We start from the raw sequence: 24,385 nt of genomic DNA on the forward strand, positions 1-24,385 counted from the left end.
AACACCCCCCCCCCCCCCCCCCCCTAGTTTTTAATTTGCTCCAGTAAATTTCTCCCTTATTAGCGATTTCATAACCAAGAACATAGATTTTGCAGCCCTACAATCAGCGGTCTTGGATAATACAACAGTGATAAGATATAGTATACAGTGCAATATTTGCAAAAGATTTAACGTAGCAAGAGCCCCAAATGGCAACAGCCCCCAGCTCAAAACAATAGCAATGATCTGATTCTTACCGACAGCTTTTTGAGCCAAAAATGTGGTGGAAAAGGTTTATTCTTTCCCTTTACCTCTCCCAAATGTAAATCTTTCTTTCTTTCCCTTTTGATTCCAAGAATTATTCCTATTACAATCAGAATAATATGGGCAGAAATTGCCAACAAATGGTCGTCAGAAAAGATTAAACAAAATCTGGAGCATCCTGTATTTCCTGCTAAGCATCAAAATGCATGCCCGTATATTGCCTGTGCATCCTGTATTTCCTGCTAAGCATCAAAATGCATGCCCGTATATTGCCTGTGCAACACCGTCTTCATCGTTGGTCGCTCCAATAACATCTGCCACGGCCTTAGTCTTGTCTGATCCATTGCTAAGGGCGACGCCCAATGATGCTAATTCTAGCATCCCGACGTCATTCTCCCCATCACCAATAGCCATGACCTGGAGGAGGGAAAACAGATGGGAGTTACCATAAAAAAAAATACACTTGTGGTAAGCCACCAAAAGCATGATGCAAGAATTCAAGTTCAATATGTTTCAATTCCCACTGGCATACGCAAATATCTTTAAGGGGCTATTTGGTTGATTTGATAGAGAAACTAGATATTAGCTTTCCAAGAAAACCTAACAAGGAAATGGTTTAAGCCCATTTCCTTAAAAAAAGGGCTGAAATTGGTTTCCCAAAATGACTGTCAAATCAACCAATCTTTGGTTGACACATCATCCCCTCTGTTGTTGTTTCTTGTTTTCAAGGTTGCATCCAAACACAAAATTGGAAAGACCCTAAAAAAATAAAGGTAATCTTAGCTCATCACCAGATAAAAAGTATTGTGGATACAAGGCTGGCACACTTACGGTAATGCATCCGAGTCTCAACAACCAACCAGGCCGTGAATAATCATGCCATATTATGTTAAGCGCAGACACTTCTGGAGCATTGCCCGCGGTTTGAGGCAAATTAGTAATTTGCATACTAATAACTTCGAGTCAGTGAACCTCAATCTAGTATAGTGATTAAAATTGAATATGAAGCATAATTTCTGATCAAGTGAATTGTTAGGAACTGGGTATTCGAATATCACATATCTCTGCTGCAGTTATAGATCTTAAACTCGATCAATAACAATTTGTATTAAAATGGGAAATCAACTGGCAACCTCTTCTGGCATACCCATTCTTGTTCATCCAAATACCCCTAGTGAATAAGTCCGAATATTAAATAGGATCACGCATCCGGTCACTTCTTTGGTAAATTAATCCTACTAAAATGCTTAATAACATTAATCCATGCCCTTGATAGATAGAAATTAGCTTGCATTTGGAGAGAAAAGGACAATTAATCAAATAGTCCAAAGTAGCTCACACCTCCTTTGGAGAAATACCAAGGTGATCCAGCAGCATTCTTACTCCATCGCCCTTTGAGGTACCAGCTGGGACAATTTCAAGCATGTCAGGCTGTGCTTGAGTAACACTTGCTCGTCCTTCTGTTGCCTCTTCCCAGTGCGGCCTTAAGACTGATGAAACTCCCTCAGCCGTGTCAAGAAATAACAATTTCTGCAAACGCACAACATTTCTAATAAGATATGAATCCTCATATTTGCCGCATCAGCAGATTCAGAATTTGAAGCACAGCTTATATTAACTGGGTAAATACTGTAACTATATTTATAGATCACGTAACAGCACAACCATTATCAGTGTCAGTTGGACAAAAATGTTACAGCGGATGGAGCATGTCCAATTTTGAGGGTGGAACCAAATTATAGGATAAAGAAACAACAAACCACATATAGAGAGTACAAGACTCTTTCTTTCTTTTTTTTCCCCCTTTAAATTCAGAAGGAATATTTGGAGACTCAACATATAAAGAGGACCATTGATGCTGTAACACGAGGAGAAAACAGCAAAACTATTTTCTAAGTTAACAATATTACATTCATGCATGAAGAAATTGCTCATCCGACATCGCAAGGCAGCATAAATTGCATTTGTATTTACAGTGAAGAGAAAAAGATCAGCCATTATTCTAAAATCATTTTCTTTTCCAATGAACTCGCCATGCAAGATGAAGATCCATGCTTGCATGTGACAAGGTAACCCTCTCTGCTGTTTGAAGCAGATAATTAAAACTCCATAGTCCATGATTGCCCGTGGTTGGCTCATCAGTAAAAACAGTGATTTGGTTACGGAAGGTCCCACATTCAAAATGCAGTTGTGACCTTTGTCAAAATAATGAAAAAAAAAATTCCCCACACTTTCTCTCTCACGGGAGGGAACCAAAGGGAACCAAAAGCACGACCTTCGTGTCAGCATATGACGTCTACTTTAAGTTGCATGGCTACTTTACTCTTCTTATATAATCATAAACTTCTAATTTTTTGAAGGCCTTACAACTCACTTAAGGTTCTTGGACTTATTAAAACTACAGTCTCACAGCACTGTCCATGACTCCTGGCAATGGGTTAATTCTAGTCACAAAATAGTCACAAAATACTTCAGGTTCAGCTGACTAGTATGTAGTAACAAGTTATTACTGCTCTGCCCAAAGCCTAAAAGGCTAAAAGTTTCCTAGCTTACACATGTAACTTACCTGTATCTCAGCAGCAGCTAGAAGCTGATCAATTGAAGGCATAACCTCAGCCTGCATCATAACAACTATCATTAGGCTACGTTAACTGAAATATGAAATGTAGCACGAACACTCTTATCTTGCTATTACCTTTGGCTCATGATATATGGTATGCAATGAATCAACCATAGGATGATCATATAATGTAAAACATCGATCCTGACAAAATGCTATTAGAGGAACTTCGTTCTCTAAAGAGTATAAAAATGCCTGCATTTGACAATGTAATGTTACAGACAAATAAAACCTGAGAACTGTCTCAAAATATCAGCAAAACACAAAAGCAACCATTATTCAAGGCCATTACATAAAACCTAACTTTATGACTTGTGATATTATGTACGCCAGAAGGTTATGCTTGAAACATGACTGTATTACATAAAAGGAATTTATATACCTAGAAGATGCATCATCACACTTCATACAACAAATGTTCTTGTCTTTAAACATCAACAACGATCATGACTCATAGAAGGAAAAGACCAAAGCCTAGAAACGGGAAGGCATTAATCTGTGCAATGAAAATGATAGGTAAAACCCAACATCACTCACTACATACCTTTACTAAAAGACCCAAGTATAAAGAAAAGTAATAGCAGCTTAAAATTATTTTACGCTTCAAAAGCCAAATGAAAAAGACAGATATGACTCATAGAAGGTATAGGCTGAAGGAAAAGACCAAAGCCTAAAAACGGGGAGGCATTAATTTGTGGAATGAAAATGATAGATAAAACCCAACATCACTCACTACATGCCTTTACTCAAAGTGACCCAAGTATAAAGAAAAGTAATAGCAGCTTATAATTATATTACACTTCAAAAGCTAAATGAAAGAGACAAATAGAAAAGAATTTCAATAACACTAGATACAAAGACCAACCAATCCTGAAATTTAATTGAATTATACTATGTCTTCATACCTCTCTACAAACATTTTGCTCTAGGTTTCTTCTGGCAATCTCTCTACCTTGTCGTCCATAAACAAGCAAACCCTGAAATTTTCAGTTCTAATGAGAATGCATAAAACAATTACAATCCGAATCATTCAAAATTAAGTAAAATTTCAATCAGAGTTCATCAAGAAAAGGGATGTCGGATCTTAAGTCACACTCCTTTTAACAAAATGAGCTACCCAGAGATAAGAGCGAGGTCCACTTGCTCTGATAGCCTCAGCACGAGTCCATCTCTTTGTAGCTCTCATTCAACAAAATCAGTTGTCATCTCGTACATATTAGTTCCATAAAAGAAATCAACTACATTGATCATTTTACAAGCAAGTAAAAAAGAATCTTTGTGAGCAGCAATTACGGCCCAAGCAGTTGAAAGTTTAAACATGATCTTGAAGGTTGTCCTACAATTAGTTTTTGATTATGCAAGTATATAGCTTCATAAAGTGACATGCTTTGCATCTAGTTTTGTTGATATAGTACATAAAAAGCATATCAGAATGACATGCATATAAACTTTAAACTTGTGATTTAGGCCTACCATTTCTCTTATATTGTTTGACACAAGAGAAAAAAAAAGGATTATATAGTATGTCTGTGTCACATGCTGAATCATACATTTTAAAGCTAAGAAGTTTCATGAGGTCTTAGGCCCCTCAAATTTATCCACATATCACCATAAAAAAGTATATGACCTTATCTTTCTTTTTCTTTGTCTCCTCCAATTTCCTTATAACCCACCAGTTCTTATTGTCAATGTTCTCTTCTATTCAGAGTTGCCAAATGTCTTGTTCAAATGAGAAATGAAAAATATTCATGCAATAACCAGAAGAGCAAAACAAAATACAAAGAAAATGCCATACAAGAACTTCCTTGAAAGTGTAAGGATTTCACTTATCAATTATACACCTAATCATGACAACATGCAAAGGGATAAAAAGAGTAAACATCGATACTTGAGTTCTCAGGCTTCTTTGACAATGAAAGGATCATACAAAATTGACAATCTTTGCAAAAGCTTATCAGATTATATGATAATTTGTAATCTAAAAGCTACACATAGGGAACAACCTGCAGAAAGATGCCTGGTGATGATTCAGATACAATCCCATCTTTCCCAGTTAAATTGACCATCTTCAAGGCATTTATAACAGCTGGACGAGTCTGTTACCATAATATAAAACACATGATATCAGAGACTGGTTTACTCAATGACATCAATAACTTTAGTGTGATGAATTATAACTCACATCACAGTTTCATATTCCTGTATGAAAAGCATGATAATATCAAGAGTATAGAGCTTCTCTCACCTTACCAGTGGCGATCACAATGTTCACTCCCCTTGAAATAGCCTCTTTTAGAGCCTCTGCTGTTGTGGTAGAAATTTGACTTTTACTATTCAGAAGGGTACCTTGTTTACATTAAAAAAATGTTAAGATACATTAGAACCTCACAGAGTAGTTAAACTTCAAATTTACTGAGTGTTAATGCTGCTCACCATCCATATCACAAAAGATATAACTGAACTTTGGTTTATAAAACCGTAGGCTGCCTGCTTTTCTCATATCTTTGGTAACTATTCCTGTAAAAACCCTCAAACTGCCAGGCTATCATATAATCTAATACATCAAAGTAGACTCAAGAATAAATGCAATAAACACTCATATAGACAAATGAAATGGAAGTAGCAATTGGTGCAGAGAACAACTTACCATCAGGGCCGTCTGACTGGAGGCATCCATCAGTTATATTATCATATGCGCCCGTAATTAAACCTTTGCCTTTCCATCCTAGACTTTTGAAGATAATCTCTTCCTCCTTCTGCATTTCCGCCTCGGCTTCTTCACTTATCTCATGATCAAAGCCCAGAAGATGTAATAGGCCATGAACCTAAGTAAAGCTGAACCAATTAATTTGTATAATTGCTGGACTTGATTGTGCTGAAAACTCGCGATTAACATACATATTAAGTTTTTGCAACCCGAATGTTACCCTAATAATAGCTCATTCACCCATCCCCTCCCCCGCCCACCCACACACGTAACTTAAGCATGCGCGCACATACATAAAGACATGCGGATGTGTTTGTGTGCATGCTCATGACGTTTACTAGGGTCCTTCGTACTATCGACTAAGACATCATCATTTCACATGTCAGTATCACATGCGATAATCTTTGAGAACTCAGTATTTCATTGCAAACCAAGCACCACTTTAAGATAAATAATATAGATCATACCTCTCCACAGGTGATCCAAAAAAAAGTGAACATAAAACTCAATGTTTATAGATATTAACATAACATTTATAATTATAATAATGTATAAACATATAATGTAAATATGTACCACAAGAAAACTACTTTAGCAACATTTAGTATCACAAAAACATTGCACTGGATGTATAAGAGGAATCACTACGGGGGATGGTACCCCACATACAAATTAAGCTATAGAGAATTATTTGAAGAAACGTAAAAAATTGTATGGTTCTGTAGAATAAAAGGAGTTAGTGAAGTTACCATTAGTATTCGAATTTCATCAAGTAGCGTATGTCCTCTTTCTTCTGCTTGTCTTGCGGCTGTCTCAACAGAAATGACTATGTCCCCCAGCAATAGCTGCATGCATGAAAGAACATGTGTAGCAAGAAAAGGAAAATTTTGAAAGGCATCAACACTAAGCTTTTCAAAGATTCTTACCGTGGGATTTTCAAGCTCAGGTATATGTTGTGACATTGAAAGAACATCAGTAGTAGCATCCACACCTCTCCATTCTTTATTAAGTTTTTGCATAAAATCATCATTACAAAGCAATAAAGAGAGCTCAGCCTTGTCAAATACACCAACGTCACTGATTGAAGCATCTCTAGTTTTGTACTTTGAGTTATGCAGACCGTCGAATGCAATTTTCATAGCCATTGGAACATTCAGTTTCAACATTTCTGAAATGCTCTGCACATACACTTCAAAATAGATAATCAAAAAGAAGGCATACAACAACAAAATCACGATTCACAGTTAATTCAGATATCCCAATTCAAAAACAATGTACATCAACAACTTTAACCTACTGCCTGCTAGCTCCTTTTGATGGTAATTTGTACAAAGCTATTAAGAAAATTCACAATGGCAAGAAAATAAGAAAAGCGCATATATTAGTCCAATAACATGAAACATAATAACTATTAAGACTATATACTCCAGAAAAGAACTATAAAACTATTTGCTCTCCCAATAACACCATATTCACAATATCAAATCAAGCAACAAGTCAGCAATTTGTAAGCACTGTAATTAGGTTACATCACAGGATAACCCACATTGGAAGAAAAAAAACCGCAACAACATCATGCCAGAAATATACTTAAAATGAAGTTACTAAGCACATTTCATAAAAAATATTTTTTAAAAAAATCTAAAGTTTCAGCCGGAATTGACACCAAGCTGGTGACTTTATTCATTTACATCACCTCACAACAAACAATCTTTTAAATAAAAAAACAAATTTTTAGTGAAAATTCATAATGGCGAGAAAATAAGAAAACCACATGTATTACTCTGATAACATGAAACCTAATAACTATAAGACTATATACTCCACAAAAGAACTATAAAACATTTGCTCCCCCAATACAACAATATTAACAATATCAAACCAAGCAACAAGTCAGCAATTGGTAAGAAATTTAATTAGGTTACATCACGAGATAACTCACATCAGAAGAAAAAGAACCGCAACAACATCAAGCCAGACAACTTACTTAAAATGAAGTTATTAAGCACATTACATAAAAATAATTTTTAAAAATCTAAAATTTCAGCCGGAATTGACACCAAGCTGGTGAGCTTATTCACTTGCATCACCTCACAACAAAAAACCTATCCCAAAAAAAAAAACGTAAATTTAGTGAAATTACCATGAGTTCAGGATCCTCAGGCAACTCCTCCTCAATACAAATCTTGACATCGAGCTGAAGCTCCTTCTCCTTGGGAGCCAACTTCCTCTTCGCAGCTAGCCGCCTCCTCGTCTTGCGAAACCCCCGAAGGCTCGCAAAGATCCCGCCAAAGGGAGAGATCTCGTGGATGCTCCTCCTCGACGAACCGAATGGGTGGATCGAGAAAGAAAGGTGGGAAGAAATCGGAGATAACGACGACGACGATGAAGCTATTGGAGATCTCAGCGGTCGAAGGGAGAGAGAAGAGTACGAGATCGAAAGGCGAGGACGACGAGAGGATCTCGAAGAAAGTGGGAGAGCTCGCGTGATGATTCGAGCCATGGCGGGAAAATGTAGAAAGGGGATAATAAGAGGTCGTGCCCTAAAAAAAGGGGAGCATGAAGAAGAGGAGTGAGGGCGAGAAGGGCGAGGGGTTATGCAGAGCAAATGCGAAAGTGGGTCTCGGATCGGGTCCCTAATGCATATATCTAAACCGGCTAAATACTCATACTGGTATTTTAATTCCACCCCAATTTCCAGCAAGGTATTTTAAATAGGCAAACCCGCTTTAAGATATTTTAATTGATCCAACTAATCAATAAGGTATGTTTTCTCGTCGGCGGGCAAATTTCCGACGAGATCTCGTCACGTGCATGGCACGTGATGTCTCAAAACTCATTTTTAGCAGCGACGCCGGCAACAATCTCGTCATATTCAGCCCAAAGTAGGATAAAATAACGGTTATGACGCCGCCTGAGATCGCTAACCCTATCGAATCGGCTGAATATGACGTGATTGTTGCCGTCGCCGCTGCTAAAAACGAGTTTAGAGACATCATGTGCCATGCACGTGACGAGATCTCGCCGGAAATTTTCCCGCCGACGAGAAACCATGCCTTATTGGTTAGTTGGATCAATTAAAATGTCTTAAAGCGGGTTTGCCTATTTAAAATACCTTGTTGGAAATTGGGGTGGAATTAAAATACCAATATGGGTATTTAGCCTATCTAAACCTGTTAAGAAAATTATGGTCAATAGTTAAATTTATTTTTAAGAAAGTTTAATCATATTAACAGAAAACAGCAGAAGATTCACAAACCAATAGATTTTGAGGATAACTTTTAAAATGTCAAGGTTTCAGGGACATGTATGCAGAAAATACTTACTGGAAAAATTCTACATGTTTAGCTAGATCGAGTTAGTTGCTCCAAAAATGATAGATGAAATAAAGCTCACTAGGTTGCAGTAAGAACTCGATCCATCACAAAATGGTATCTAGAGAATAACGTTTCCCCTTCTCATCTCAGAAAATATTTCCACGATCCAAGCCAGAAGAGTTTTAATTCCGCCAGCACAGAGCAGGAGTTTCTGCACATTAACTCACAATTCCGTATCAAAATCTCAATACTCTCCGGTAGATAATTTCAGACATAGTTCTCTGTCACGTGAGTTTTCAAGCCAATTCTAGAAATTATTTCCAACTTCAAAGGAACAACAGCAAATGGTATCACGCTCTAGTTGCAGACTCGTCACTTTTGCCATGTGGCTAACCCCGAATATAAGTAACAAACCAAAAGAAAACAAGCATCATTATAAAATTTAAAAATTTTGATGCAAACTAAATAAGGTTGAGGATCTACCAGATAGAAAAAGAAGGAACAAGCAACATAATACAAGTTCTTCGCCGCAGCACAGAGGCATCAGATTCCGCACAGCATAACGAAAACAAATTCTAATTTCAGAATTGCTCATGGAAGTTCCAAACAAGAACAAGATCAAGATTGAAAATCATATAACTTAAACAACGGACAACTTGGAAAATTTTCACAACAAACCGACCGTTTATGAGATTTTTTCAGAATCCAGTCACAGAAACTCTTACGGGTTTTGACCTCTGCGTTTCTTTTTGCTCCCATCTTATTCGACAACGCACAAACTTCTTGTATTCCTGGAACCTAGCCTTTTCCTCTTCCCTCTTCTACCTACAACTATACAGAGATGCCGCTTATAGCAGATGCCTTTCTAACTAGCAAGCACAAACTCTGGAAGCTGCCGACTCGAAACTGGAGGACAGCTGCAAGATAGCTTCAACGAAGTAAAGAGGCAAGATAGCCTAGAAATCATGGGCTTGGAACGAATAATTCTATAAGATGAGACAGTCAAAGCTTTACAAGCTTCATCATCGGAGCCATAACCTTCAAGATCAGCATCAGTTATTAGAACCTCGTCTCCAGTGAGAGAATTAATTGGGGAAAGCCTTGCAGATTTCGATCGAGATACTCTTCTTGCAGACACGCTGGGGGTTTTCCGATGACGCTCAGAGGTAATGTAACCTTCAAGATCTGCCTCAGTTACCATAACTGCATCAGCTGCAGGATAGTTGGTCGGTGGAGGGCTTTGGATTGCAGGGAATTCACATTTGCGCTTGCTGTATTCTTGAACAGCCTGTGAAATTTTAACAAAAAGTTAGCCGGGAAAACGTTAAAAACTGGTGTCGGCTAAAGAGCATCACAGATGTGTTCAAGTTTAATAGTAATGAATAGGACCCTAAATGCAACAATTACAGGAAAAGAATAGCCTGGTCAAATATCCTGGACAATATGAGACAGCCATCGGATTCCATGTCTCGATTAGTCACCAGAATCACCACCTAATTTTTATCTCACATAGTATTCAAGGCTAGAACAAAAGAGGAACAAATTGCAGATCAATTTTTTCCCTTTTTGCTGGGAACATTTTGAGTGTAACAGTTGATGCACAGAAAGCCTCGCGATAAACGCAACAGGGCTGCTACTACTGAATAGCTTGGGCAAAGAAACTAAACAAACATGCCAGCAGGAAAAGGAAAAAATATATAGCAGTAAGGCCACCACCAATACCTGCCACTGTGAAGGAGCAAGTAGCACGCGAGGCCTTATTGCTCGAACATATTCTAGAGCAATATCAGGTGTCATGTTCTTATACTCAACCTGCCATTTGAATGTATAGAGATGTGTCAGAAGCTAGCTAATGAAACAGTCACAACGGCTTGGAAATCAAATTTGCTTGCTATTGAACAAGCTGAAAGTTACCAAATAACATAAAACAATGGTTGTGCTGCGTCCCCTCCCAGCTTTACAGTGCACATATGTTGTCCTCCCACAGGCTGCGTTCCCTAAAAAACAGAGGGGTAACAGGTGAAATTATAGATCTAATTCAGAGGATGAAACAGAATACTAGGTAAATTTTGAACAATGCCAACTAGATTGTCCGGATAATAAATTACAGATTCAAATGAAACAAGGAAGATGACTGTAGCTTGGTGAATTAGAGATTATGACACTTTCGAAAAAGATTATTTAAGAAAAAAAATAAAATTTAACCAGCTCCTAATTGCATTGATTTTCCTATTTTCCAGCTTTCTTAGTCAGACTTGCAACTCGTTTTTCCAGCTTCTACTTCTAACAATATTATCGTGAATCATTGCTGAACCACCACACACACACACACACACATAGAAGCCTTAATGAATATGGATAAGTTTGAAGATCATTGCTCCAGAGAGTAAATAATGAGAACTATCTGTACCAAATAGTTTAATCAAAAAACACAAATGATCAAATTAAACTAATGAATTAGCAATAGACCACATCCAAGGCAAGCAGGTCTTTCTTTCAGATAGAGGTGAGATTTGAACAACGCAATGAGGCATGAAGCAAGATCATTTTAATACCTTAGTGTTGCGACTCAGTGACTAAATAAAAGCTAACAAGAACAATAATCGGTGAGATAAATGTGTAATTGATATGCATGTGATAGGAAGCTCTACATTGAGATGGAAGGAAAGTTTGCATTAAACTAACTAAAAAATGCAATCTTCAAATTTATACCGAGTACTAACACATAAAACCAAAATAAGTCTACTTAATTATATGGATAATGTGTCACAAGATACATATACATGTTAGAGAAAGTCAAACAGCTATGCTGCATAGGTACAGGTATGGGTCGGTATGGGTATGGGTAGGGACACGATAAATTTGTAAAAGGTTGGGTATGGGGACACAGCTATACATGTATGTTATGTATATTTATATGTATTAAAATTAAAATTTTACATAAGATTAATATTGTTTTTCATTTGCATAAGACCAATCTATAAGAAATAAATGTGAAGTGTTAGAATATATGTCCCAGAAGTGTAGGAGTGATTTATATTTAAAAGATGTATTATATATTTGGGTATACGCTTGAATAAATGTATGCATATATTCAAGAAGTTTTGGTACGGGTACGGGTACGTGTCGGGTAGGGTACGGGTTCTGATAGAACTACCCATGTAACATAACAAAACAGTGAGTTGGCGACGTATCTGTTCATAACTTGCACGCTCCCAGAATTTGTACAATTAAAAACTATGCAACAAGAAAGCACATGTTGCATTGAATGGCATCCCACTCAAGCAGAGCAATGTTAACATTTCACATAATAAGCCTGTTATTCAGCAGACGTGTCAAACAAGAACAAGTAACTCGCCCTTTATAAGTTTTTTGAACAGGATATCAAAGAGCTCACATCCACATAGTATAAATGTCAGTTTTTCTCTCCTTAATCCACCAAATAAAATTTTATTTACGTGCATGAAACTTCAATAATACAATGGAAATGTATTACATCATCAATATCTTTGACAGCTTAAAAAAACACATGGATAAAGATGATTCTACATCATGTAAATTATGGCATCCATTTGAAATAATGAAAAAGAAGATATGTAGTTAGGAAAAGATCTACAGCTCAACATACTTTCACAGGAGACTAAAAAAAATAAAGTAATAACCATGTCTTACTTACTATGGATGAAATCTACAGCTCGGCATATATCCACAGAAGATGGAGCAAAAAGGTAATCCCTCGTAGGAATTACTAGATGGTCAATCCCATGCTCCTGCAAACAATAGAATAAAAAGAAATTATGAGCACCTTCATCAATAACAAGGCTTACAAAAATTTTTGTTACATTGCATCCAATGTAGTAATAAAAGACAGAATACAATGGTGCAATTCATGTGGAATGAGATGCCAAATGGTTGTAAGCTATCAATGAAGAACAGGACACGCAGTATCACATTCCGGTGTAACAGGTCTAAGATATAGTAATTCTCCGATACCTGTACACTCTTAACACAGCCATTCACATGTTTGCTTGTTACCATAAATATGCGTAACTATATCAGTTTAGATTGAACTTAGCACTATGTATTATAGAACCTTATAGTTCAAAAAAACACTACATTAATATTAGTGATATAATTAATGCCACCCATTGTTCAGATAATGCAAGCGATCCTAATTTTCAAAAACTCTGGACATAGTCACGAATTTCTGACAGGACGAAATATGATAAATACCAATTGAAAGATTGGAAAGTCCATTGTTCATTGGAAAGTCCGTTGTTCATTTCTATGGTCCTTATTTCTGACCAAACTTATGCTTTAAGAATATATAGTACTCATGACATAGTGTTAAAGTAATAGTTATATTTTCAGACATACATGTAATTCCACGGAAATATTTGGCTGCCAGTCTGGCAATGTTTGCCAATTTACATGGAAAGTTTTACTTTTACTAGCAAATGCATTAACAATGTAGAAACCAAGGTTTTAAATGTCGGTTATCAAGGATTTATCGGACGGTCAAAATCCTTATCGGATAGCGGAAATCGGGGATATATCAGGGATAAGTAGTAATTATCGGAGTAATATACTAGCAAATAATAAACAAACATAAGCTTGAAAAAAATATAATGTTAGTCAAAATGGAATAATAAACAAGCAAATAATAAGATAACATCAAGAATGAAGAACCATCTACGCATCTACATAATTATTGTTTAATCATGAGATTCATAAACTAACTTACTACGTTCATATTTAGTAGTTATGAGCCATTATCAATATCCATAAACAAACATAAGCTAATCACCAATCAACCAAGTTCCAAAAGCAACAAATAGTTCATATATTTGTAAACATTCAAAGAGCAAATCCAAAAAAAAGTAAAAGCTCCAAAATCCTACTTATCGGCCGATAAAGCCGATATTTAGAGCCTACTTATCGGCCGATAAGTGTCTTTATCGCCGATAACTTGCCGATAAACCTCAAAAAACAATAACCGATTAAAAATCCTACTTATCCTAGCGGAAAGCTCCCAAATCCGATAACTCGACGATAATATCGGATTATCGGTCGATATTTAAAACCATGGTAGAAACAGCTAGCAGAGCTTAACAGTTGTCTAGAAAGGATCAGATATAGTTACTCATGTGGTTGTATCAAAAAATGCATTGAAAAAAAAATTCAAAAGACAGACATTACAACCCGAAGAATAAAATCAGATGTAAACTCATGTCCCAAAATCGTGAAGAAAGCAATTACCCGATACAAAGATGATGGAACCAGAGTCTCATAAGGTTCATTCAAGGTAATTACACCACGCACTCCAAGTTGTTGCAGGCGAGGAACATCGTTAGGAAATGGTACAGCACCAAGCAAAAGAAACTGAAAAACCAATATAGCAGGCAAGTAAGGGGAAGTTTGCCTTATCAGATCATCTATAAGCTAGAAGCGAGAAGTCAAAAAATGACAATCAGAATCAGCTAGAGTAATATATACTATTACATGCATGCAATGCTTAAAAAAAGGTTAGTGATCGATAAGTCAATGAGAAAAATCATGGAGTTTCCCATTTTAAAAGGATGTTGATGCCCTTGTCAAATTATTAATTACATTACCTTGATAAACGACCTACATAAGCACAATTATTAGTAAATAAGATCATGATGATAAGTCCATTTCATAGCACATAAAAAAATTTCACCCAAGAAATATGATCCAAAACATAGTATCCTTAAGATTAGTTAAAAAACTAGCACTTTTCAGTTTTATTATTTTCACGATCTAGTTGGGAAAACAATCACTTTGGAGGAAACTGGGGCAGTGATCATGGTCTTCAATCAAGGCAATAATCGCAAGTTTGACATTGTTCCTCCATTAGTGATTCTAAGAAATCATCAGTAGCTGCAAGCACATCCAGCCATACAGATGGAACATCAAACCACACACGAAATTACCATTGTTTGGTAACCACTGGGACAGGAACAAGGTAGTGCTGATTTGGACCTTAAAAGTCCACAAATGTTTTTCAACACTGGCTGAAATGCTCAAATGTTAGTTAGGATCAATTTTCCATTTAGGATGTAGAATATTGTTCATTTATTGTACAATTTTTTTAACACAATTAAATATCTTGAGGAAGGCGAAAGTAGGAGGAAAGTGGCAGGACAAAGCTGAGGCCCTAGCAGGCTTTAGTGATTTTTATCGGTAACACCAGGGCTTTTTCAAAAACCAGAAAACTAGAATACACTAAAAAGAGGGCCTTAGCAGGATTTAGTGAGCCAGAAAGGCAAAAAGCACCACAACAGTGCTTTTTCGAAAAACAGAAAACTAGAAGAAGACTAGAAGACACTAAAAAGGCAAAAAGCACCAGGGCTTTTTCGAAAAACATAAAATTAGAAGACACTAAAAAAGAGGGGGAAACAGGAAGAAAATAAGGAATTGCAAATTTGCAAAACAAAGAAAACAAATAAGTAATTGATGCTAAAATTTACATAAAAAACAATAAACATCAACATAAGAGATCTATATAAAGCGTTCAAATCTTGAACCCGGTGTTCCTCATTCCAAATGCAATAGTGTAGCAAGGGATGAAGTGGGCTTTGGTGGGTTTCTTACAACAATGCAATTAATTAAGCATGCATTATTGTCATAATATATATGTTGAAGCTAATAAAAAAACTTCAAATGCAACAAATCGTTAATTTTATTTTCAGTATTGAGGATCAGTGTAATTCTATCACTAGATTCCAAAAAATATAGCATGTAAATAAGTATATTAACCATTATGTGATAATCTCCTGCCAATTCCCCTCTTCTCACCTGATATCTCCATTGCTAAGTGAATATGGTTGCTCTCAGATACAAGAGCCTAAGCCATGCTAACATTTTAGATATATTGGGTCCCAATAAACTGGATTCAAGTATCATTTCTATTAAAAAATTTATCAGCATTAAGCTGGCTGCAGTTACAAGGGCTAGAAACGAGGCTCAGATGGCCAGTCTCATGGGTTTGAACTCCACATCATTCCAACATGAACACAATTTCTTCTCAATTGAATGACTTGACGATGCTCATGATCATATGGTACCACGGTTAAGGAAAGTGCCAAGTCAACGCTTGTTTAGGTGATAATATATCATTAAATGGTGCAGGCATGAGGCATGAACTAGATATACGCTATGCTATGAAGAGCATGTATCGCAACAAACCTGGATAAACAACCATCGAGATTATTCAAGAGGTGGTAAGGGTTAGGTTTAGAGATTATTCAATAATTAGAAACTAAACATGTGCTGAAAGAACATAATTTTACAAGCAACATCTTATGATTAAACTGCTGTCATTAATCATATCATTCCCTTCCACAACTTGCATCTTATTTCTTAGTTATCGTCTGAAAACACCAGCACAAGTAAGAAACTAACTACTAATGTGTGCAATGAATATGGTAAGCACATATATCAAGATAAGCTGGATCTTTATTAAATAGCGGAAATCGGGGATATATCAGGGATAAGTAGTAATTATCGGAGTAATATACTAGCAAATAATAAACAAACATAAGCTTGAAAAAAATATAATGTTAGTCAAAATGGAATAATAAACAAGCAAATAATAAGATAACATCAAGAATGAAGAACCATCTACGCATCTACATAATTATTGTTTAATCATGAGATTCATAAACTAACTTACTACGTTCATATTTAGTAGTTATGAGCCATTATCAATATCCATAAACAAACATAAGCTAATCACCAATCAACCAAGTTCCAAAAGCAACAAATAGTTCATATATTTGTAAACATTCAAAGAGCAAATCCAAAAAAAAGTAAAAGCTCCAAAATCCTACTTATCGGCCGATAAAGCCGATATTTAGAGCCTACTTATCGGCCGATAAGTGTCTTTATCGCCGATAACTTGCCGATAAACCTCAAAAAACAATAACCGATTAAAAATCCTACTTATCCTAGCGGAAAGCTCCCAAATCCGATAACTCGACGATAATATCGGATTATCGGTCGATATTTAAAACCATGGTAGAAACAGCTAGCAGAGCTTAACAGTTGTCTAGAAAGGATCAGATATAGTTACTCATGTGGTTGTATCAAAAAATGCATTGAAAAAAAAATTCAAAAGACAGACATTACAACCCGAAGAATAAAATCAGATGTAAACTCATGTCCCAAAATCGTGAAGAAAGCAATTACCCGATACAAAGATGATGGAACCAGAGTCTCATAAGGTTCATTCAAGGTAATTACACCACGCACTCCAAGTTGTTGCAGGCGAGGAACATCGTTAGGAAATGGTACAGCACCAAGCAAAAGAAACTGAAAAACCAATATAGCAGGCAAGTAAGGGGAAGTTTGCCTTATCAGATCATCTATAAGCTAGAAGCGAGAAGTCAAAAAATGACAATCAGAATCAGCTAGAGTAATATATACTATTACATGCATGCAATGCTTAAAAAAAGGTTAGTGATCGATAAGTCAATGAGAAAAATCATGGAGTTTCCCATTTTAAAAGGATGTTGATGCCCTTGTCAAATTATTAATTACATTACCTTGATAAACGACCTACATAAGCACAATTATTAGTAAATAAGATCATGATGATAAGTCCATTTCATAGCACATAAAAAAATTTCACCCAAGAAATATGATCCAAAACATAGTATCCTTAAGATTAGTTAAAAAACTAGCACTTTTCAGTTTTATTATTTTCACGATCTAGTTGGGAAAACAATCACTTTGGAGGAAACTGGGGCAGTGATCATGGTCTTCAATCAAGGCAATAATCGCAAGTTTGACATTGTTCCTCCATTAGTGATTCTAAGAAATCATCAGTAGCTGCAAGCACATCCAGCCATACAGATGGAACATCAAACCACACACGAAATTACCATTGTTTGGTAACCACTGGGACAGGAACAAGGTAGTGCTGATTTGGACCTTAAAAGTCCACAAATGTTTTTCAACACTGGCTGAAATGCTCAAATGTTAGTTAGGATCAATTTTCCATTTAGGATGTAGAATATTGTTCATTTATTGTACAATTTTTTTAACACAATTAAATATCTTGAGGAAGGCGAAAGTAGGAGGAAAGTGGCAGGACAAAGCTGAGGCCCTAGCAGGCTTTAGTGATTTTTATCGGTAACACCAGGGCTTTTTCAAAAACCAGAAAACTAGAATACACTAAAAAGAGGGCCTTAGCAGGATTTAGTGAGCCAGAAAGGCAAAAAGCACCACAACAGTGCTTTTTCGAAAAACAGAAAACTAGAAGAAGACTAGAAGACACTAAAAAGGCAAAAAGCACCAGGGCTTTTTCGAAAAACATAAAATTAGAAGACACTAAAAAAGAGGGGGAAACAGGAAGAAAATAAGGAATTGCAAATTTGCAAAACAAAGAAAACAAATAAGTAATTGATGCTAAAATTTACATAAAAAACAATAAACATCAACATAAGAGATCTATATAAAGCGTTCAAATCTTGAACCCGGTGTTCCTCATTCCAAATGCAATAGTGTAGCAAGGGATGAAGTGGGCTTTGGTGGGTTTCTTACAACAATGCAATTAATTAAGCATGCATTATTGTCATAATATATATGTTGAAGCTAATAAAAAAACTTCAAATGCAACAAATCGTTAATTTTATTTTCAGTATTGAGGATCAGTGTAATTCTATCACTAGATTCCAAAAAATATAGCATGTAAATAAGTATATTAACCATTATGTGATAATCTCCTGCCAATTCCCCTCTTCTCACCTGATATCTCCATTGCTAAGTGAATATGGTTGCTCTCAGATACAAGAGCCTAAGCCATGCTAACATTTTAGATATATTGGGTCCCAATAAACTGGATTCAAGTATCATTTCTATTAAAAAATTTATCAGCATTAAGCTGGCTGCAGTTACAAGGGCTAGAAACGAGGCTCAGATGGCCAGTCTCATGGGTTTGAACTCCACATCATTCCAACATGAACACAATTTCTTCTCAATTGAATGACTTGACGATGCTCATGATCATATGGTACCACGGTTAAGGAAAGTGCCAAGTCAACGCTTGTTTAGGTGATAATATATCATTAAATGGTGCAGGCATGAGGCATGAACTAGATATACGCTATGCTATGAAGAGCATGTATCGCAACAAACCTGGATAAACAACCATCGAGATTATTCAAGAGGTGGTAAGGGTTAGGTTTAGAGATTATTCAATAATTAGAAACTAAACATGTGCTGAAAGAACATAATTTTACAAGCAACATCTTATGATTAAACTGCTGTCATTAATCATATCATTCCCTTCCACAACTTGCATCTTATTTCTTAGTTATCGTCTGAAAACACCAGCACAAGTAAGAAACTAACTACTAATGTGTGCAATGAATATGGTAAGCACATATATCAAGATAAGCTGGATCTTTATTAAAAACATGCTATCCATGCAGTCTTTTTCTCCACAATTCACAGTTATCAGGCTAGAGTTACCAATTGCAGCCACCCCACACTCAAGAAAAAAAAACAAAAAAACAAAACACACACACACACACACACACACACACAGAGAGAGAGAGAGAGAGAGAGAGAGAGAGAGAGGAAATGCAAACCCTGAGTATGATGCACTGCCAATAAATTTCCAATAAATAGTCATGCACAAAGAAAAAGCAGAAATCTTAGTCAAATCAGAAATCCGATCACCAACATCCTCATCAAGTTTTCATCTTTTTTTTTCCAGTGTACTAGATAATGAACTAAATAAATCAACAAGCTAACTTGAGAAGAAAAAATTAGAGCATTTGTTAACAAAAAAATAGAAAGAAAAACATATTCAAGAAGAAAAACAACCTGATCCACTTGATCCCACCATCGAAACTCAGCCTGAATCTTATTCCTGCAAACATTATAAAGCAAAGTCGGATAGAATAGAATCCGAGCTCCAGCGCCCACCAGCGCTCTCTTCGTTCTAACCCTAACAATCTCTCGCCCCTTCGATTCCTCAATCCCGTTATCCTCACGACCCAATTCCGCTATTCTCATGATCGATCTCCCAAATCAAAACAAAATTAAACCCTGACCTTCAACAACAACAACAACACACAATATTTCTACAATAGATCCTCCTCCTAAAAAACCTAATTCCTCTAATTTGATCCCGATTCAGTAAAATCTTCATGGAACGGAGCCCTAATTACGAATTAGGAGCTCCCGAATCGAAATCTGAACCGATCAAAGAGAAAACTACCTCGATCGGGAGCCTGAGAAGAGGAGATTCCGATTTCAAACAAGGTATCCGATGATTCAGGGAGGGATCGAGATCTCTCAGAGCGCTACCGTAATCCAAAAAAACAACAAACTCGTGGTTTCACGAGAAACGAACGAGGAAAAACGAGAATGCCCATTTCTTGCGGGGGCTTATTATATAACCGCCCTTCTCTCATTTCCGAATTTACGAATTTACCTTTTGGCGGTTGGTGGGAACAACTTAATTATCGTAAGACTGCTAATATTGCCCGGCTACGGTTAAAACATTTCGATGGAACACGATAAATTAGCAGCTAATAAGTATCCGAGAACCCCTTCACTTTGGACGATTTATCAGGTAGCCCCATAACTCCCAAAATATCAGAAAACCCCTTCTGTTTGGGGGTTAATTCTGTGATCTTATGGCAAGAAAAAGAAACCCACCAAAAAGTGTGAAACTGTAGTTTTTACGGGAGAAAACATCATGTAAAAATCTGTGGTTATCGCTATTAGACGGTTTCTCTAATAAAACCTTATAATTGGGGTTATCTGAAAATCATCTCGTCAGAAGGTTTATGACATGAAAAATTCTCTAATAATCCAAAATATGATATCAACAGGGGAGACAGGTGAGGTGTCCTTCTCCTATTGCATAATGAGTTGATCATCATTAATGATGATCAGCTCATTATGAAATATAAGGGGGACAAATCACATGTCCTCCCTGTTAATCTCATATTTTGTGTCACTGTAACAAAGCTCTTCTGACATTTAACCTAAATTAGCACATGTCAAAACATTTTATTCGAATATCATTTTCTCCAAAATCTACCAAGATCGAAACGAGTAAGTTCTAGGTGGGGGACCAAATCCCACCTCAAAAGTGCACTTGCTTTCGTGGCCCCACGTCATACCAATAAGCAACCTCTAAATCAAGTAATCAATTGGGACCCATGAAGCAGTGGTGTTGTACAGGTGGGTGCGGTCCGTTCAAATTATTCCTATTTTGCAATTAAATCCCTGGATATTCCTTTTTTAGCATTTATACTTGTGCTTTTTGCACATTTGCAGCTTGATATATAATTATACTATTTTGTAATGGCATAAAGCAATTATAGGGGCCCCGCATCAGGTTGATGTGGGCTTATTGGCAACTTAATAGCAAATTTGTTATATGGCACAAAAGATGCCTTCAACTTATTTTATTTAGTCAAATTTAATAGCTTCAATACAGTAGTGACCACTCACAAAAAAAGAAAAAGATAACTTGAGTTGATAACAACATTTTAGTAAGTTCAACTTTAGTTCAAGCAATTTTGAAAGTTACCTTTTAACTTCTAAGAAAGCCATAAAGTTACCTTTTAAAAAATGTCTTAGGGACCCAAAAACATGTTGGGGAATCGAAACAGTTAAATTGAATCCTTGCCTTTCCAAACCTTGTGTTGAAAGTAAGAAAGTAGGAAAATTCACCTCAAATAAAAAGATAAAAAACTTACAGAAATAATAAAGGAGATGAACACACAGATTTAACGAGGTTCGGCAACGTGCCTACATCCTCGGGAGCCACACCACACAATTCTTTTGATTAATTAAAGAAGAAATACAAGCTCTCAAACTAGGGTTTTATCTCTCTGAGATTCTCTCTTTTTCTGCTGTCAAAAACTCTCTTTTTTCGTGTGTATACAAGCCCTAAAAATGTTTAGATATATATGGAGTCTTGAAAGAAACAAAATCCCCAATAAACTGGATTCAAGTATCATTTCTATTAAAAAATTTATCAGCATTAAGCTGGCTGCAGTTACAAGGGCTAGAAACGAGGCTCAGATGGCCAGTCTCATGGGTTTGAACTCCACATCATTCCAACATGAACACAATTTCTTCTCAATTGAATGACTTGACGATGCTCATGATCATATGGTACCACGGTTAAGGAAAGTGCCAAGTCAACGCTTGTTTAGGTGATAATATATCATTAAATGGTGCAGGCATGAGGCATGAACTAGATATACGCTATGCTATGAAGAGCATGTATCGCAACAAACCTGGATAAACAACCATCGAGATTATTCAAGAGGTGGTAAGGGTTAGGTTTAGAGATTATTCAATAATTAGAAACTAAACATGTGCTGAAAGAACATAATTTTACAAGCAACATCTTATGATTAAACTGCTGTCATTAATCATATCATTCCCTTCCACAACTTGCATCTTATTTCTTAGTTATCGTCTGAAAACACCAGCACAAGTAAGAAACTAACTACTAATGTGTGCAATGAATATGGTAAGCACATATATCAAGATAAGCTGGATCTTTATTAAAAACATGCTATCCATGCAGTCTTTTTCTCCACAATTCACAGTTATCAGGCTAGAGTTACCAATTGCAGCCACCCCACACTCAAGAAAAAAAAACAAAAAAACAAAACACACACACACACACACACACACACACAGAGAGAGAGAGAGAGAGAGAGAGAGAGAGAGAGGAAATGCAAACCCTGAGTATGATGCACTGCCAATAAATTTCCAATAAATAGTCATGCACAAAGAAAAAGCAGAAATCTTAGTCAAATCAGAAATCCGATCACCAACATCCTCATCAAGTTTTCATCTTTTTTTTTCCAGTGTACTAGATAATGAACTAAATAAATCAACAAGCTAACTTGAGAAGAAAAAATTAGAGCATTTGTTAACAAAAAAATAGAAAGAAAAACATATTCAAGAAGAAAAACAACCTGATCCACTTGATCCCACCATCGAAACTCAGCCTGAATCTTATTCCTGCAAACATTATAAAGCAAAGTCGGATAGAATAGAATCCGAGCTCCAGCGCCCACCAGCGCTCTCTTCGTTCTAACCCTAACAATCTCTCGCCCCTTCGATTCCTCAATCCCGTTATCCTCACGACCCAATTCCGCTATTCTCATGATCGATCTCCCAAATCAAAACAAAATTAAACCCTGACCTTCAACAACAACAACAACACACAATATTTCTACAATAGATCCTCCTCCTAAAAAACCTAATTCCTCTAATTTGATCCCGATTCAGTAAAATCTTCATGGAACGGAGCCCTAATTACGAATTAGGAGCTCCCGAATCGAAATCTGAACCGATCAAAGAGAAAACTACCTCGATCGGGAGCCTGAGAAGAGGAGATTCCGATTTCAAACAAGGTATCCGATGATTCAGGGAGGGATCGAGATCTCTCAGAGCGCTACCGTAATCCAAAAAAACAACAAACTCGTGGTTTCACGAGAAACGAACGAGGAAAAACGAGAATGCCCATTTCTTGCGGGGGCTTATTATATAACCGCCCTTCTCTCATTTCCGAATTTACGAATTTACCTTTTGGCGGTTGGTGGGAACAACTTAATTATCGTAAGACTGCTAATATTGCCCGGCTACGGTTAAAACATTTCGATGGAACACGATAAATTAGCAGCTAATAAGTATCCGAGAACCCCTTCACTTTGGACGATTTATCAGGTAGCCCCATAACTCCCAAAATATCAGAAAACCCCTTCTGTTTGGGGGTTAATTCTGTGATCTTATGGCAAGAAAAAGAAACCCACCAAAAAGTGTGAAACTGTAGTTTTTACGGGAGAAAACATCATGTAAAAATCTGTGGTTATCGCTATTAGACGGTTTCTCTAATAAAACCTTATAATTGGGGTTATCTGAAAATCATCTCGTCAGAAGGTTTATGACATGAAAAATTCTCTAATAATCCAAAATATGATATCAACAGGGGAGACAGGTGAGGTGTCCTTCTCCTATTGCATAATGAGTTGATCATCATTAATGATGATCAGCTCATTATGAAATATAAGGGGGACAAATCACATGTCCTCCCTGTTAATCTCATATTTTGTGTCACTGTAACAAAGCTCTTCTGACATTTAACCTAAATTAGCACATGTCAAAACATTTTATTCGAATATCATTTTCTCCAAAATCTACCAAGATCGAAACGAGTAAGTTCTAGGTGGGGGACCAAATCCCACCTCAAAAGTGCACTTGCTTTCGTGGCCCCACGTCATACCAATAAGCAACCTCTAAATCAAGTAATCAATTGGGACCCATGAAGCAGTGGTGTTGTACAGGTGGGTGCGGTCCGTTCAAATTATTCCTATTTTGCAATTAAATCCCTGGATATTCCTTTTTTAGCATTTATACTTGTGCTTTTTGCACATTTGCAGCTTGATATATAATTATACTATTTTGTAATGGCATAAAGCAATTATA

The 24,385-nt window shown here is 36.5% G+C and overlaps 2 protein-coding genes across 4 annotated transcripts; both read right to left on the minus strand.

Annotated features, from left to right (window-relative positions):
* On the minus strand, positions 187-8,209 carry LOC109840612 (sugar phosphatase YidA). Of its 2 annotated transcripts, none has more exons than XM_020409329.1 (12): positions 7,714-8,209; positions 6,497-6,748; positions 6,320-6,415; positions 5,511-5,688; positions 5,297-5,380; positions 5,109-5,209; positions 4,867-4,959; positions 3,769-3,840; positions 2,939-3,058; positions 2,810-2,860; positions 1,585-1,773; positions 187-660 (listed from the first exon to the last, which is right to left on the minus strand). In XM_020409329.1, the coding sequence occupies exons 1-12, from the start codon at positions 8,071-8,073 to the stop codon at positions 493-495; spliced, it is 1,764 nt and encodes a 587-aa protein (XP_020264918.1). In that variant the 5' UTR covers positions 8,074-8,209; the 3' UTR covers positions 187-492. The 2 variants fall into 2 exon arrangements, with proteins under 2 accessions (XP_020264918.1, XP_020264919.1); XM_020409330.1 differs by having other exon boundaries at positions 6,497-6,759; positions 7,714-7,799.
* LOC109840613 (putative dual specificity protein phosphatase DSP8) lies at positions 9,377-23,432 on the minus strand. 2 transcript variants are annotated; one of them, XM_020409331.1, is made up of 6 exons: positions 22,873-23,432; positions 17,099-17,221; positions 12,564-12,657; positions 10,802-10,884; positions 10,610-10,699; positions 9,377-10,175 (listed from the first exon to the last, which is right to left on the minus strand). In XM_020409331.1, exons 1-6 carry the CDS (start codon positions 23,062-23,064, stop codon positions 9,753-9,755), a joined length of 1,005 nt encoding a protein of 334 aa, XP_020264920.1. In that variant the 5' UTR covers positions 23,065-23,432; the 3' UTR covers positions 9,377-9,752. The 2 variants fall into 2 exon arrangements, with proteins under 2 accessions (XP_020264920.1, XP_020264921.1); XM_020409332.1 differs by lacking the exon at positions 22,873-23,432 and adding an exon at positions 19,742-20,302.

Source organism: Asparagus officinalis, chromosome 5 (assembly GCF_001876935.1).
Source record: "Asparagus officinalis chromosome 5, Aspof.V1, whole genome shotgun sequence".
Lineage (NCBI taxonomy): Eukaryota > Viridiplantae > Streptophyta > Magnoliopsida > Asparagales > Asparagaceae > Asparagus > Asparagus officinalis.

Bases quoted from the DNA above. Each gene is read 5' to 3' on its own strand.
- LOC109840612 (XM_020409329.1), bottom strand. From the start codon at position 8,073: ATGGCTCGAATCATCACGCGAGCTCTCCCACTTTCTTCGAGATCCTCT. The intron at 5,689-6,319 runs GTAACTTCACTA...AGCTTTACTTAG, and splicing joins ATGAAATTCGAATACTAATG to GTTCATGGCCTATTACATCT. The intron at 4,960-5,108 runs GTGAGAGAAGCT...TTATGGTAACAG, and splicing joins TTGTGATCGCCACTGGTAAG to ACTCGTCCAGCTGTTATAAA.
- LOC109840613 (XM_020409331.1), bottom strand. From the start codon at position 23,064: ATGAGAATAGCGGAATTGGGTCGTGAGGATAACGGGATTGAGGAATCG. The intron at 10,885-12,563 runs GTAAGTAAGACA...TCTGTTTTTTAG, and splicing joins AGCTGTAGATTTCATCCATA to GGAACGCAGCCTGTGGGAGG. The intron at 10,700-10,801 runs GTAACTTTCAGC...TTCAAATGGCAG, and splicing joins CCATTGTTTTATGTTATTTG to GTTGAGTATAAGAACATGAC.